Raw genomic sequence first — 14,394 nt, 5'->3', positions numbered from 1 at the left:
CAGGCCTTTAATCAGCAATTTGTTTCGGCAGTTGACCAGGGCTCTGGGGTTAAGGCAGTGCAAATACCACACTCAACCTCCAGATGGTCACCACTGAGACAAAAGAGACACTCCTCATGCAAGTCGGAAATTCAGCATTTTTCCGATTACACGAGGAGCATCTTTTAAAACCCAAGGGTTTGTCCGCATTGGTTCAAACCCCAACAACATAGCCGAAGGAAAATTCAAACACAAGGATCCAACACCAGCAGAGTTCAAAAACCCAAATAATCTGTCTGATACTACTATAACCCAATCAGACACTAACAATAAAAAACAAATCAATAATCACAATAAGAAAGCTACCTTAACTAAGGTTATAATAATGGCTATAACCCCCAAAGGAAAAAAGGGTGCCAAATGACCAAACCGTCAAAACCGGGAGGGGGGGAGGAACAACTACAACAGCAGCCAAACCACTAATACCCAAAGGGAAACCTAAATAAGAGGGAACCCCCCCCCAAAAAAAAACAGAAAACCTACTTACTACCCACGAGGAGCTGAGCAATCTGAGCCCATTTAGATCAAGCGGCAAATGAGATCTGAGGGGTTAGAGGGCAGCACAGCATCATGGGAGGGGAGGAGCTTGAGCTAAGCTGTTTGCCTGAGTATGCCGGCTTGGATCAGATATCGGATCAGAGACCCTAAAGTGAGGAATGGTGACTAAGACAACATCAGATCATAGCTTTGCAAGGAGCCAGCAGCCAATGTCACAGATATGAATGAGAAACTTCTGCTTCCTCGAGCTTTGTCATGGCTTGCCTTTCTTGCTCTTGTTAAGGATAATGTAATGGGTTTGTCTGAGCAGTCCTTGTATTAGCTACTCTCCACTACTGCCAAATTCTGCGAGTACAGTACAACTATTACTTCTCTTTCTTGTACAGGTAAGTTAAAGGAATGAACACTATCACTTGTAAAAATCATTAACATCTAAGCTTCCAAAGAAGAACAGGTAGTCACTGTCATGGTCCTTGTCCAGTGATTGGACAACTGCAGGTGCATATGTAACATTCAGATTCCTAGACACCGAGTGCAGGAACTTTGTTGCAATGCACAGCTGGAACAGATCTGAATAACTAGGGACTTTGGGCAGCTATTGTTACTTGCCCTGCTGTGGGAACATTCTCAATATGAACTAGGGGGCAAATGTGCTCTGAAATGTGGGACTCCAAGACGAAACAGTCACTAAAAAGGCACAAGACAGGTGTATTCAAGTGTGTTTAATTTGAGAATGAAATCAGGAAATCTAAAGGTAGAAGGATACAGTCTCTGGTGAAACCAGGGAATGAGGACCAAAACAAAAAAGTGTTTTGGATCAGACTTCAGGGGACAACCCAAAAATGCTGATGTAAAATGTACCTATGTAAATGAAAAACAAGAAAGGTGATCATATCATTACAATAAAATATGCTCACAAGAAAAGTTTTATCCCGTTGAAAAGGTGGCCAGGAAATCTTAGGAATCAAAAATGAAACTGTAGTGGAGTAAAGGAATCTACATACACCTGCTTATTTCAGATGTGCTTTAAAGAAATTCTAGGAAAATACAGTGGAAGAGGTCTCTAAGAAAAACAGGAGAATACATACATAGGTTTCACAAGACCAGCAGGGCTAAAAACTTTTAATATTAACTTATTTTTATTTTCAGCTGTAGCCAAATGCATAATAAAGTCATTCAGGACACTTAATTCTTCATCTGACAACCATAAAGCTCCTCTTTAATACTGTGATAACAAAAAGGTGCTGAATATGCTCTTAATTCAACAAAAGGAGCAACTGTTGTATTACTGACACATGAAGGTGAGGGTGACTGCCTCATTCCATGCTCACCATTTCAGTAAAACAAGGACTAGGAAGGGGACATTTCACTTACTGCAGTCAATACAGAGGAATGACTTTACATACGTGAGGCTGATATAGCTTACTAAAAGTTATTTTTGTACGTGCAGTGGTTTTAATGACTTTCAAATTCACAGAAAGCAAGGTAGTGGGTAACATATTGGTCACTTCAAAGAAACAATAAGATTAGACAAGAAGAAAGGAGTAATTTGGAATATATTTTTGGGAGTGTAATGAGTTGACAAACTTAAAAAATTCCCTGCAGACTACTCTATCAGAAATACTGAATGACCAAATTGGTATAACAAAATTGGAATTGTCTACAGATAGTAAGGCCTTGCTGAGTCTAATTATAGTGGCGGCCAAAAAAAGCAATAACTAGAAAATGGAAATTAAAGTTTGAACCAACTGTACTAGAAGTAGTGAATATATAAGAACAGAGATAAAACAACTGGAATTGGGATCTTTAAAAAGGGTAGGAGAAAATTGCATAGAAAAGTGGGAATTATGGGAACAACATAAATGTTTTGGAGGAGGAACAGAGTTTAAAAGAAGGCAGGATTTGAATGAGCTATGTAATGTTTGACTGACAAGTGGATTGATTACAACTAATATATAATGTCTACAACTAAAATATGTCAATATGGTTTGTTCTCATTTATATAAATGTATATGTCATAAGTGATCATTTAATAAAATGTTTCTTGTTTAAACAAAATTAAAAAAAAAAACAGACAGACTGACAGATAGAAGGCCTGTTATGGGGTACTAGTAATGCCTGAGAAAGAAAGGGCTCATTTTTAGCCACAACCTACAAAGAAAAAAAAAAAAGATCAAATGACAAAAATACTAAGTTAATATACACTGCACACACAGGTTAACTATGGCACTGACATAAAGAAGCATTACAACAGCATGCCATTGAGTAGGTCACAAAAGAGGTAGAAAAGCTACTGAAGGACTTCAAGGCTGGCGGGATAGCTCAATAAAATGCAAGTGATGCTACTGGTTTAGTATAAATACTCTGAAGGGTAAGACAAATGAGAGATATGGGGCGGTAAAAGGTAGTGAGCTCCATACTTTGGCTCAGGAAGAAAAAGTTGCACAGGGAAGGCTGCCTGTGCCCCCCCACCCTTACTATGTATTCTAACTCCACGATCGCACTATTGTGGAGAAAAAGGACATATGCCTTTTATTTGCCTTTTTCTAATTGTCAGGCAAATGAACTGTCGGGCAATTGGGCTGCCTGAAATTTCTGTCGGGGAAATGAACTTTAGGTCAAATGAAGGTGATCTATATATATATATATATATATATATATATATATATATATATATATATATATATATATGCATGCGCACACACACACACACACACACACACACACACACACACACACACACACACAAACATCAAAAGTTAAACTAAACATTTAAGATTTTTTTTTAGTAATTTAAATTGGTTGTTATACCTTATCATGTGATTTGTGTTGTGCCTACTTTGTTGTATTTGCTTATTTGTTTTGTATCTTGACTATTTAAGTAGTTTCTGTTGCTATACTATCAGTCTGATGGAAGTTTCCGTGTTGAAAAGGAATTAAACTTTTACTGTGGAAGTAGTGCTACAGTGTTTTGTTTACACTTTATTGCCATTTGTTGTTCTCTTTGCATACTTTTTAGACTTCGCATGGTATTTTTTGAATGTTGAAACTCTACAACAATACAATGAAAAGAAAACACTGCTGAAAGTGGTAAATTGCCCTTTGAAAATTCTAACATTTTTTCTATGTTCTTTTTGCCCCTGTTCCTACCAGTGGACTCATATATGATGAAGATTCCCTAGAACCAGACAATTGACAGCCATCCTGCAAAGTCATCAATAAGACTGCCGTAAGAGTTGTAAAACATAAAAACCGAGGCCAGTAAAAAGGCCCAAATTTTATTAAACACTCTACAACACCTTGGCCAAAAGGCCTTTCGAGAGTTAAAAGTGAACAAGCACTTTTTAATTAAATACATATTCCAATAAAAAAAAAACAACAAATCAAAACTTTACAGTAATTAAAACAATTAAATCCTTTAACCAATCCCTATCCATACTACAATAACCACTTCCAATTGTATTCTACATCAAGTCAAGCAGGTGTCAGTGTTCCATATTTTAAAATAAATATATTTTCCTTAAAAAGCAACCTAGACTTCAAATCTACATATTTTTTTCATATATTTATAGTTGCAGAGCGGAAGGTGTCATCTACGCACTGAGATGCTCATGCAGCCTTTTTTACATACGGGAAACCAAAAGGGCTTTCAGGGTTAGGCTGCTAGAACATTTGAGGGCTATTAAGAATAAAAAGGTGGAAGTCCTTTAGCAATATATTTCCTTCATCATCATGGGGTGATAGTAGTTGTCTTTAGGGTACAATTTTAGAGAAGTTTAAAGTTTTTAACAATATGGATTTGAAGTCTAGGTTGCTTTTTAAGGACATTTTATTTATGTTAGTTAGTCAGTACCCCTCCTCCTAACATCCCTCACTCCTCAGAAAATATTGCTACCTCATTCAACACACACTTCACCCAAACCATACTATCACTAGCTAAACAACACAACCACCCTCCCCTCCAACCCACACCTTCAACTAGTAATCTCCCCACTGCCTTCTCTTTTTCTCCTGTACCTACCTCCAACATAAAAAAAACTCTTAACTAAACTTAAACCCACCAAATTAGCAGCAGACAACCTCCCAAGTGAATACCTACAAATCGCAGCTGATGCTCTGGCCTACCCAGTATCCATCTTGATTAACCGATCTCTGTCAGAAAGTTACGTTCCCACATTGTGGAAAGTCTCACATATAATTCCCCTCCACAAAGGCGGACCCTCTGCAAAACTAACCAATTACCGCCCCATAGATATTCTCTCTCCACTCTCCAAAATACTAGAGAGATGCATATACTCTCAGGTCTCATACTACCTCCTTACTAACAACCTCCTTTCCATTACTCAGTATGGTTTCCGACCAAACCATAGCACCACCACTGCCTTACTCTCCTTTACTAACACTATCCTTCAGCATAAAAACAATGGCTATCTCTCTTCTGCTACTTTCCTAGACCTATCTAAAGCATTTGACATGGTCCCACACAAACAACTTATCTCTGTCCTCAATAACCTATTCTTCTCACAATCCGTCACCAACTGGTTTCAGAGTTACCTGTCTGACTGCCAACAATCCGTTGTATGGCAGAATGACATATCTCCCCAACTACCTGTCTCCATAGGGGTTCCCCAAGGATCCATCCTTGGACCCCTACTTTTCTCTGTTTACACCAATAATTTAGCCTCTGCCACCAAACATGGCACACTCATCCAATACGCAGATGACTCGATCATCATCTGCTCAGCCCAGTCCCTACCCAAACTGCAAAAAATCACACAGGAAGCCTTTTCCTCTGTTAAAACATGGTTATCCGATGCCCAATTAATACTCAACCCAAACAAAACTAAACTACTTATCTTCCAACCCACCAAACATACTCAAAACAACTCTCACTTTAACATCACAGCAAAAGACAACACCACTATATACCCAACTGAACACACCAAATTGCTAGGAGTGGAAATAGACAAACTAAAATTTGACATTCACATATCCATGACCATAAAAAAAGTCCACAAAAAACTAGGAGCATTATACAGAAATAAACAATTTCTCACCAAAGCAGCAAAGATTTCAATAGCAAATTCCCACCTTATCTCCACCCTACTTTATGCCTCTCCAGTATATACCAACCTAAGGCAATGTGATCTAAACAAGCTAGAGACCTGCTACAACAAAATCGCCAAATTCGCCACAGGGGCATCATACCGTAGTCACCACCGTCTCTCACTTGCTGAACTGGGCTGGCTTGAACTCCCTCACCTCCTTCAGTGGTATCAACTCTCACTCGCCCACAAACTAGTAAACCATCCACTAAATGTCCCATCCCTCCAGAATCTACTCCAACCCTATCGCACCACCAGACCACTACGATCCAGCAACAAAAATCACTTGCAGATCACTAAAGCCAATAACTCTGCTGGTGAAGCACTATTCTCTTGCGCCATAGCCAAATTATGGAACTCACTCCCAATCACAATTACCTCCATACCATCATGCACCAACTTCAAAACTTTATTAAAAGCGCACCTAAAAACATGCTGGCTATGCCCTTGCAACTCTCACTCTAATATCATCCACCCCATCCAACTACTACCTTTCTTTCCACTCCATTAACTACCTTGATTATAGCAAGCTCATAAGCCTAGTACTTATTATACAGCAGGAACTTCTCATTGTTACATTTGTTAATTCCTGTTATGTACTTCACAGATAAAGATTCTAGTCGTCTACTGATGTACTATGTTCTTCATCTGTAAATATGTTGTAAGTAATTTCTATGTTAAATTGTTAATCGCTATGTAATCCAATGTAACTACTGTCTGTTTATTTTACTGTGGAGCTTTTCTCCCTGGGCCTCCACTGAAAATGGACCCACGTCCAGTCGGACACTCCCGGTCAACAAATTTAAATAAATAAATGTTAAAATATGGAACACTGACACCTGCTGGACTTGATGTAGAATGCAACTGTAAATGTAATATGGATAGGGACTGGTTAAAGGATTTCATTGTTTTAATTATTGCAAAGTTTAGATTTGTTGTTTTTTTTATTGGAATATTATTTAATTAAAAAATGTTTGATCAGTTTTAACTCTTGAAAGGCCTTTTGGTCAAGGAGCTGGAGAGTGTTTAATAAAATTTGTGTATTTTTACTGGCCTCCGTGTTTTTTATGTTTTTTTCTTGTTTGTAGTTTGTTTGTTTAGCCATAACAGTTGTGTTTGTCCTCATCAGCATCTTCACTATGAGTCACTTTGAATAGCCTAATTGGCCTAATCCCAATACCTGAGATGGGGAAATTACTGCAAGGAGCCACAACTACCCTACTCCTCAACCCCCAGTGCACTCTCTCATGCACTTGCTAATGACGACTACTACAACTTGTTGCCTTAGTGGGCCAAATGCCCACCAAAGGGATGCCTAAGTAATGTAACCCTTTACCTAATGATAATGGCAGTATGCTTCTTTCACCACTCTACCCCCTCTTCCCCAGGACAGGCACTCCAATTTTCCCCTGCTAGCCGATCAAGCACTTAAATTCAGGTTGCCTGGGTCACAGCCACAGCTTTATCATCATTGAGAATACTAAAATTGAGCTAATACAAAACAACTGGGTATAGTAACTGACCACAGATTAAGATTCAATCAACATATTCAATATGATGTTCAAAAAACTAACCATACTCTGGGACTTCTTTATAAAGTCAAAGCTTTTCTATTAGACTATACACTCAAGATCACATCTCAAACCTATCTACTTACTAATCTCTTGTATGCCTCATCAATTTTGACACGTACTGTCCTCTCAGATAGCCAACATGTGGTAACCCTACAACAAGACTGTAAAGCAAAGTTTGCAAATAACCAAATTAACCAAACACATCACTGTCCTGTATTGTAGCCCCATAACTGGCTTGACCTACATAAACTTTTAGCCTACATACTCACATTACGATTGCCGACAACATCCTCTACAGCCTATATAGGGACCTTACCACTAGCTAGATATTTAACTGGTACTCACCTCATACAGAAGTGCATTCACAAACCAACACTTGGTGCTTACTCAAAAACCTAAAAATGTGCATATACTGCTAAACTCTAGAACACACTCTCTCTCTCTCTACCAACAAACATTTGCTATTTAAAACCACCTTAAAAACATACCTACAAACAAAATGGTCATGTACTTGTAAGATCCCCATTACTAAACCCCAATGAAATCATACCTATCAACAAAACAATTCTGCATTTGTACTAGCAGTATTTCTAAGTTCACTCATTATGTAGCCAAATCAATTAAATATCATAATGTCCTTAAGTGAGGATGTGAGGTACTGACAGCTATGCCAGGAGAAGTATGGCAGTGGATGTGCAACATATGCCAGCGCAGTTAGCTGGGGTTTTGTAAAGAATCATATGTCATTTGTATATCAAACTGATTTGTACAAATGCTTGTGTTGAAAATGTATTTGTAAAGCTGCTTGTGTTAAAAATGTACCAACAGTGTGTCCTGTTGGACAAAAAAGGAATGCACTTGTATGTTAGACTGTATTATAACTATTGAAATTAATATATTGTAGCAGAGGATACTGGAAGAGAAGAGGTTAATTTCAGTCCAGCTAACTTTGAAAAATGGTTTGAAACTAAATTACCTGGTAGGTCACAAAGATTGTATCTTACAGTTCTGATTGCAGCCACAGACAAAATGTCTGTGAAAAAAAAGACTAGCAATACTTGTTGTACTGTCTGTAACAGTGAACTAATTATTACCCTGGAAGGGTGGAAGTGTTGAAATGGTTTTATGGCTTCCAGATGTTATAACACATCTTAGAAAAGCTCTATCTGTTTGTATGGTAACACATATGTGCAAGATTCTGATCCAGTTTCTAGTAATGGGGGTAGTATGGGAACCAGACGTCAGATGACCAGATGTGTGTGATGTTCTCTAAACCAGGACAAAAATTATGTTTTAATACTAGATGAGACTGAACTCCCAGGCAGTCTGTTTTTGGAACCTGACAAAGAAGGAAGATCACTCATCCACTTCATCTAGTAAGTGACCAGGAAATAGTAATTCTTTAGATCAGTCAGGAAAATGTAGTGAGATTAGTTAAGTACTATTTTTTTTTATCTGCAGGAATCTATTCATCTGTATTATTTTAACATTTCCTGTGAGTGAAACTCTGGTGTTTATTGTAAATAGATATTCTGTATTTTCACATTCTTTTATTATTTAGTATTACATATATTTAAGCTGTTCATTGTGGCTGGTCCTTTAGAGAGAGAGAGAGAGAGCAAGAATATTTTAACCTTTGAGAGTATTCATACATATTTGGTGACTCTGTGGCCACTCCTGAAAGCCTTCCTTCACTGGTCAAACACTATCATTTGTATTAATTTCACTCATTATAATTGGGTACCCTTGTAAGAGCCTTATAGTAGCTGGCTTTGGAGTGTCTGGTGGCAGCGTAGCTACCTTACAGTCTGGACAGAAGGGGGCACAGCTAGTAAATCTGTGCCAGCCTTTCCCAGGTAGGTGTGTGTGTGTGCGTGTGTGTGTGTGTGTGTGTGTGTGTGTGTGTGTGTGTGTGTGTGTGTGTGTGTCTGTGTGTGTGTCTGTGTGTGTGTGTGTGTGTGTGTGTATGTGTGTGTGTATGTGTGTGTGTGTGTGTGTGTGTGTGTGTGTGCATGTGTGTGTGTGTGTGTGCATGTGTGTGTGTGTGTGTGCGTGTGTGTGTGTCTGTGTGTATGTGAAAATCAAATCTCAGAGTGTGTTTGGAGCAGGGACAAAAAAGCACTGGTTTCACAGAGAGGGTGATGGAAGACTTGGCTTGGACCCTCGGCTAAGGACTCGACTCTAAAGCTGTGCCAGTGGGGAGGTCTTATTGTGGACCTGGAGAGAGAGAGAGAGAAAAACCAGCCCCTGGACCGAGTGTGTTCCCTGTGTGCTCTTAAGGGAAATTGCGCTTGATGCAGAGAGCTGCATCTGAAAAAACTGTGCGCCTCTATTTTGTTCCAAGTGAACTTCCCTCTCCAGTGTCAACAGTGATTCAGGCTCCTTGATTACTGGTCCAAAGAGGGGATGTCGCACCTTACACTGTCACCTGATTACAAGTAAATAAATGGTCGGACAAAACTTGCATATGCCTCATCTTTTGTCCATGTGCTAAAATTTCAAAGTGACTAAAACTATAAAATAATGCTGAATTTTCTTTAGATATATGTATGACTTTAACATGCTCTAAATACTGTACAGTGCATTTACCATGGTGATCAGCTATAAAACTATATAAAGTTGAGTGTTTTGTAGATTATTTTATTATTAACTCATGCTAATTTCCGAAGCTCAAGAGTGTAATGTGGAACTTTTCTCGCCAGGCCTCCAATGAAAAAGGCTTTGCTCAGTCGGACATTTGTCAAAATCAAAGACAGATAAATAAAAAAATATAAACAAATCAAATTAATTAATCCCTCAGTGCTACCAGAATTGGGTCACCCCCTGGAAATTTTGATCTTTTTGAGTTTCTCTTCTTAGCTGCTAAACCTGAATATATCTCAGGAAGACCTTTGGGCCTTCTGTGGGTGTACTTACTCTTATTAGTTTATGTTTGCTGTTGTTAAGAGTTGCATTTAATACATTTCTTGGGTCAAATAGAAGTTTTTCTTGTATATACCAATCAAGGCCAACATTGCTGCACCATTCAGGGACCAGCCTGGGCAATGACCCCCACTAGAACCTCCGAGGCCATTTAAGAGGCATTAGTCATGGCCTCAAACTCCTTACATACTGAGCCTTCATTCCCTTAACTTCTATAACTGCTGTGTTCTTGGCCTACTGATATACCTATCAGTTCTTCCTCCCCATATTAGCAATACACAATTACTCATAAGTACTCACTGCTTAACTTGATGGCTTTTCTCTAGAGTTATCACTGTGATATGCACCAGTCATTTTTTTCATCCAACTATTACTAGTGCATCATCAACTATTACACTAACACGAGGACAACAAAACTTTAAAGAAATATTTTCAAAAGCCAAAAATTTGTAATACATCATTGTGTGTTACCTTTGTCTGTTATTCTGGTCGTGTTCTTTCTGTAGAAATTGTTTACAATAGGATGATGGGAACCAACCTCTCCTGTGAAAAATAAAAGTATAAATATGCATTTAGACTCCTGACATAAATCTACAGTTTCAGAATTCTGGAATGGTACAAGTTCACACTAATTTACAATAAGATGTCTTAAGTCATATATTTCTAACACACAAACTGCACAATTCATCTAAGTAATGACAATAATGGGGCACTCCTTATAGCCCTCACAAAGTTCTCATAATAATGCAAAGGTGGAGGTGCGCCACAATATCCACTAGGTGATCACAATAATGTAGGGGTGGGGCTGCTCCTCTTGGTACCCACTAAGTGACCACAATAACACTGGCACCCCAGCATGTAATCACAACAATAGAGGGATAGGGGTGCTCTTCACAGCAACAAATGAGTGATAGCAATAATGGAGAAGAGTTGGGTGTTCCTTACAGTACCCAGAAAGTTAAACTTACCATAGCATCAGAAGGGTTGGGGCTCTCTCACAGTGTCCACTAAGTTATCACAATAATGGAGAGTGGAGGTGCTTCACACAATGCCCATGAACAAAGCATAACAACAGAGGTTGGGGTTTCTCTCACACTGCCCACAAAGGAATCACAATAACTGAGAGGTGCGTATACTCTGCACAATACCCACTAACTATTCACAGTAATATATGCTGAGATTTGTTGTCATAGTACCCATTACGTAATCACAATAATGGAGGGTGGGGAAGTGCTCCTTAGTGTTTGATATCATAGGGTGGCGGTACTTGTCAAAGTGCCTCCCAAACATTCACAATAACAGGTGGAGGGGGTGCTCTTCCAAGTGCTCACTAAATGATCACAATAATGAAGTGGAGGTGTGCTCCTCACAATGCACACTATGTAACCAAAACAATGGAGGGCTGGGGTGGGGATTTCCTTACAGTGCCCACACTAACTAATCACAAAAAAAGGTAGGTGTGATTCTCATAATGGCTGCTAGGTCACAATAATGGAGAGGTGGGTCACTTCATAACAGACAGTAGGGTTGTTGTTCAGAATATCACTAATTAATCATAATACCAGAGGGTGGGATGTTCTTCAAAGTACCCGCTAAGTAATCACAATAAACAAGGAGTGAGAGGGTGCTCTCCATAGTACCCACTAAGTAATCGCAATAACCGGTTGGGGTACTCCTCATAGTACCCACTAAGTAGTCACAAGCAAGGAGTGAGAGGGTGCTCCCCAGAGTACCCACTAAGTAATCAGAATAATGGGATGGGGTACTCCTCATAGTACCCAATAACTAAACACAAACAAGGAGTGAGAGGGTGATCCCCAGAATACCCAATAAGTAATCAGAATAATGGGTGGGGTACTCCTCATAGTGCCCACTAAGTAATCAAAAACAAGGAGTAAAATGGTGCTCCCCAGAGTACTCAATAAGTAATCTATAACTGGGGATGGAGTACTGCTCATAGGACCTACTAAGTAACCACAATAATGGAGGGATGATGAGATGCTCCTTACAGGTCCGCTGGTTAATCACAATAAAGGTCCCATCCACCATTCCATATTACTCTTAAATAGGGTATTGGGAAGGGCATGTTTTATATATATATGGGGAGTCTGTTCCATAGTAGTGGTATCCTCTGGGATATGCCCCTCTCCCTTCAGACTGTTCTGTTTATGTTGCAGAAGAGGTTGAGGGTCTCTGATCTGCGTATTTCTAATACCATCTGAATTGCAGATGTGCAGTAGGTCAATTAGTGTTGGGTCTGTGGATGCTTTATAATCCAGGCATATGTTGCCTCTCAGCAGTCTGTATAAGATAAAATATAGTGACATGGCTTTGAGGCAGTCCATGTAGGTCATGTACCCTATACCCACTAATCTTTTTGTAAGGAACTTCTGTAGAAACTCCAGTTGTTGCAAGTGCCTACCAAGGTACATGCCAAAGAGGGCACTGTTCTCTATGACAGGCTTAATGAATCCAACTGCTCCAAAAAACAGCATTTAGTGTAAAATGTTAAGCGCTTTCATCCCTGCAACTGAGGACTTCATCAGAACATAAAAAAATGCACACAATATCTACATATTAAATAATCCATCTAACTACTAAAGTAGAAATCTAATTGGTCAAGTAGTTAAGTCATTCATTAACTCTAAAAGCAACAAAGGCTACAAAAGAACAAACAGGACACAAGCTTAGTATAAAGCATAGGTAAATAAACTTGTTACAACAGCTAATAATAATATATAACAGGTTAAAATTAAAAAAAGGCACAATAAAATGTATAAAATACTGCGTCTTTAAAAATTGTTTAAAACATCCATCCCTAACCCACAAAAAATAAGTAGACTATAACTTAGCACCTCTAATTTTTAACACAGGGTGAATAGAAATTATTTTGTTAAGCACAGGCAGTGTAGTAGCATCCATGTGCACCTGCCACAAAAGTTCTTTGTATTCTATCCGATTCTCCCACTGGCCTCCTCTAACAATATGTGCAATGGTTTCTAGAATGCCAAATTCAAAACCAGTGAAACCCTTGCAGGCTAATGAATGTTTAAATAGGGCATTTGTGTTTTGTTTTCTATCATATAGGTGTTCATAAATCCTTTTGGATAGTTTACTTTCTGTTTAGTCCTCATAAAATGTCTTACACTGCTTGCATATGGCTAAACACACAAAACCATGCAATTCACAGTTTCATTTAACAAAGACAAGTTTGGCGGAGCCTTGGTTGGACAAAACTACAATGCTCAGTGTTGAAATAAATTAACAAAAATTGCACCTTCCACATTTAACAGTCCCTAAAGATGGACCTCAATAAGGCCGGACATTACAGTTTCATACTTATTATTCTGATAATGAACTGTAGTGAAATTCTCTTGGTCTATACAACATTACCCCCAATTTTTTTTCCTAAGAATTCTTGAGCAAAGAAAGAGAGATGTGTACACACTTTCTTTCACTGGTTCACATACTCTGCACAAGTGCATGCACAGACACAAACACACACAAACAGACACACACGTGCGCTTCCATTATTTTTTCTTTATTTAATATTTTCCACCTCAATAAATGTGGAAAAGTCTTTTGTTAGCTGAGTTTACAGCAAAGCAGCAGCTAGCAAAAATGTCAAAGGTGGTGTCTGTTTGCTTTTTCTTGGTCTGTGCTTCATGACAGCTTAATACTCTGCTGTGAAGCAGCAATTTCTTTCTTTTTTTTCTTTTTACAGAGTTATAGCTTTACATTAACATCCTAATGAAAAATGAACATTCTCCCAATAGCGTATCAATGTATATTTCGCCATGTGTGGTGCTCCTCACAGTGCCAATAAGTAATCACAATAATGGAGGACTGGGTGTATTCCCTTTACAGTTCTGCTTCTAAGAAGACTCGCAAAGTTATCAAAATAAGGGGGCACAGAGTACTCCTAAGTTTACCCACTAAGAAATCAAATTAATGTAGGAGTGGGGGTTCCCTCATAGTGATAATTAAGAAAGCATAATAATGGTGAAGTGTGGTGTTCCAGAGTGATCCATTAAGTAATCAAAACAGAAGGGTGGGGTTGCTTCACACACATCCCACTAAGTAATCACAATAATGGGGGTTGGGGGGTGTTGCCCACAATGTCCACTAAATAATCACAATAATGTGGGTTAGGGGTGTTGCCCACAATGCACACAAAGTAATCACAATAAAGGGGGTTGGGGGTGTTGCCCACAATGCTCACTAAGTAATCATTATAATGGCATGGTGGGGGTTGC

General features: G+C 38.8%; 1 protein-coding gene across 1 annotated transcript in view; it reads right to left on the bottom strand.

Annotated features, from left to right (window-relative positions):
* BAIAP2L1 (BAR/IMD domain containing adaptor protein 2 like 1) overlaps nt 1–14,394 on the bottom strand; it is an 815,478-nt gene that overhangs the window by 159,988 nt on the left and 641,096 nt on the right. The window contains exon 11 of the mRNA XM_044089700.1: nt 10,610–10,681. Coding sequence (XP_043945635.1) covers nt 10,610–10,681 — 72 coding nt within the window. The remainder of the gene's footprint in view (nt 1–10,609; nt 10,682–14,394) is intronic.

The sequence above is a fragment of the Protopterus annectens genome, chromosome 12.part0, assembly GCF_019279795.1.
Source record: "Protopterus annectens isolate FY-2018-M chromosome 12.part0, PAN1.0, whole genome shotgun sequence".
Taxonomy (NCBI): domain Eukaryota; kingdom Metazoa; phylum Chordata; order Ceratodontiformes; family Protopteridae; genus Protopterus; species Protopterus annectens.
The sequence above is the reverse complement of the archived record's forward strand: the minus strand, read 5'-3'. Positions and strand labels throughout refer to the sequence as shown.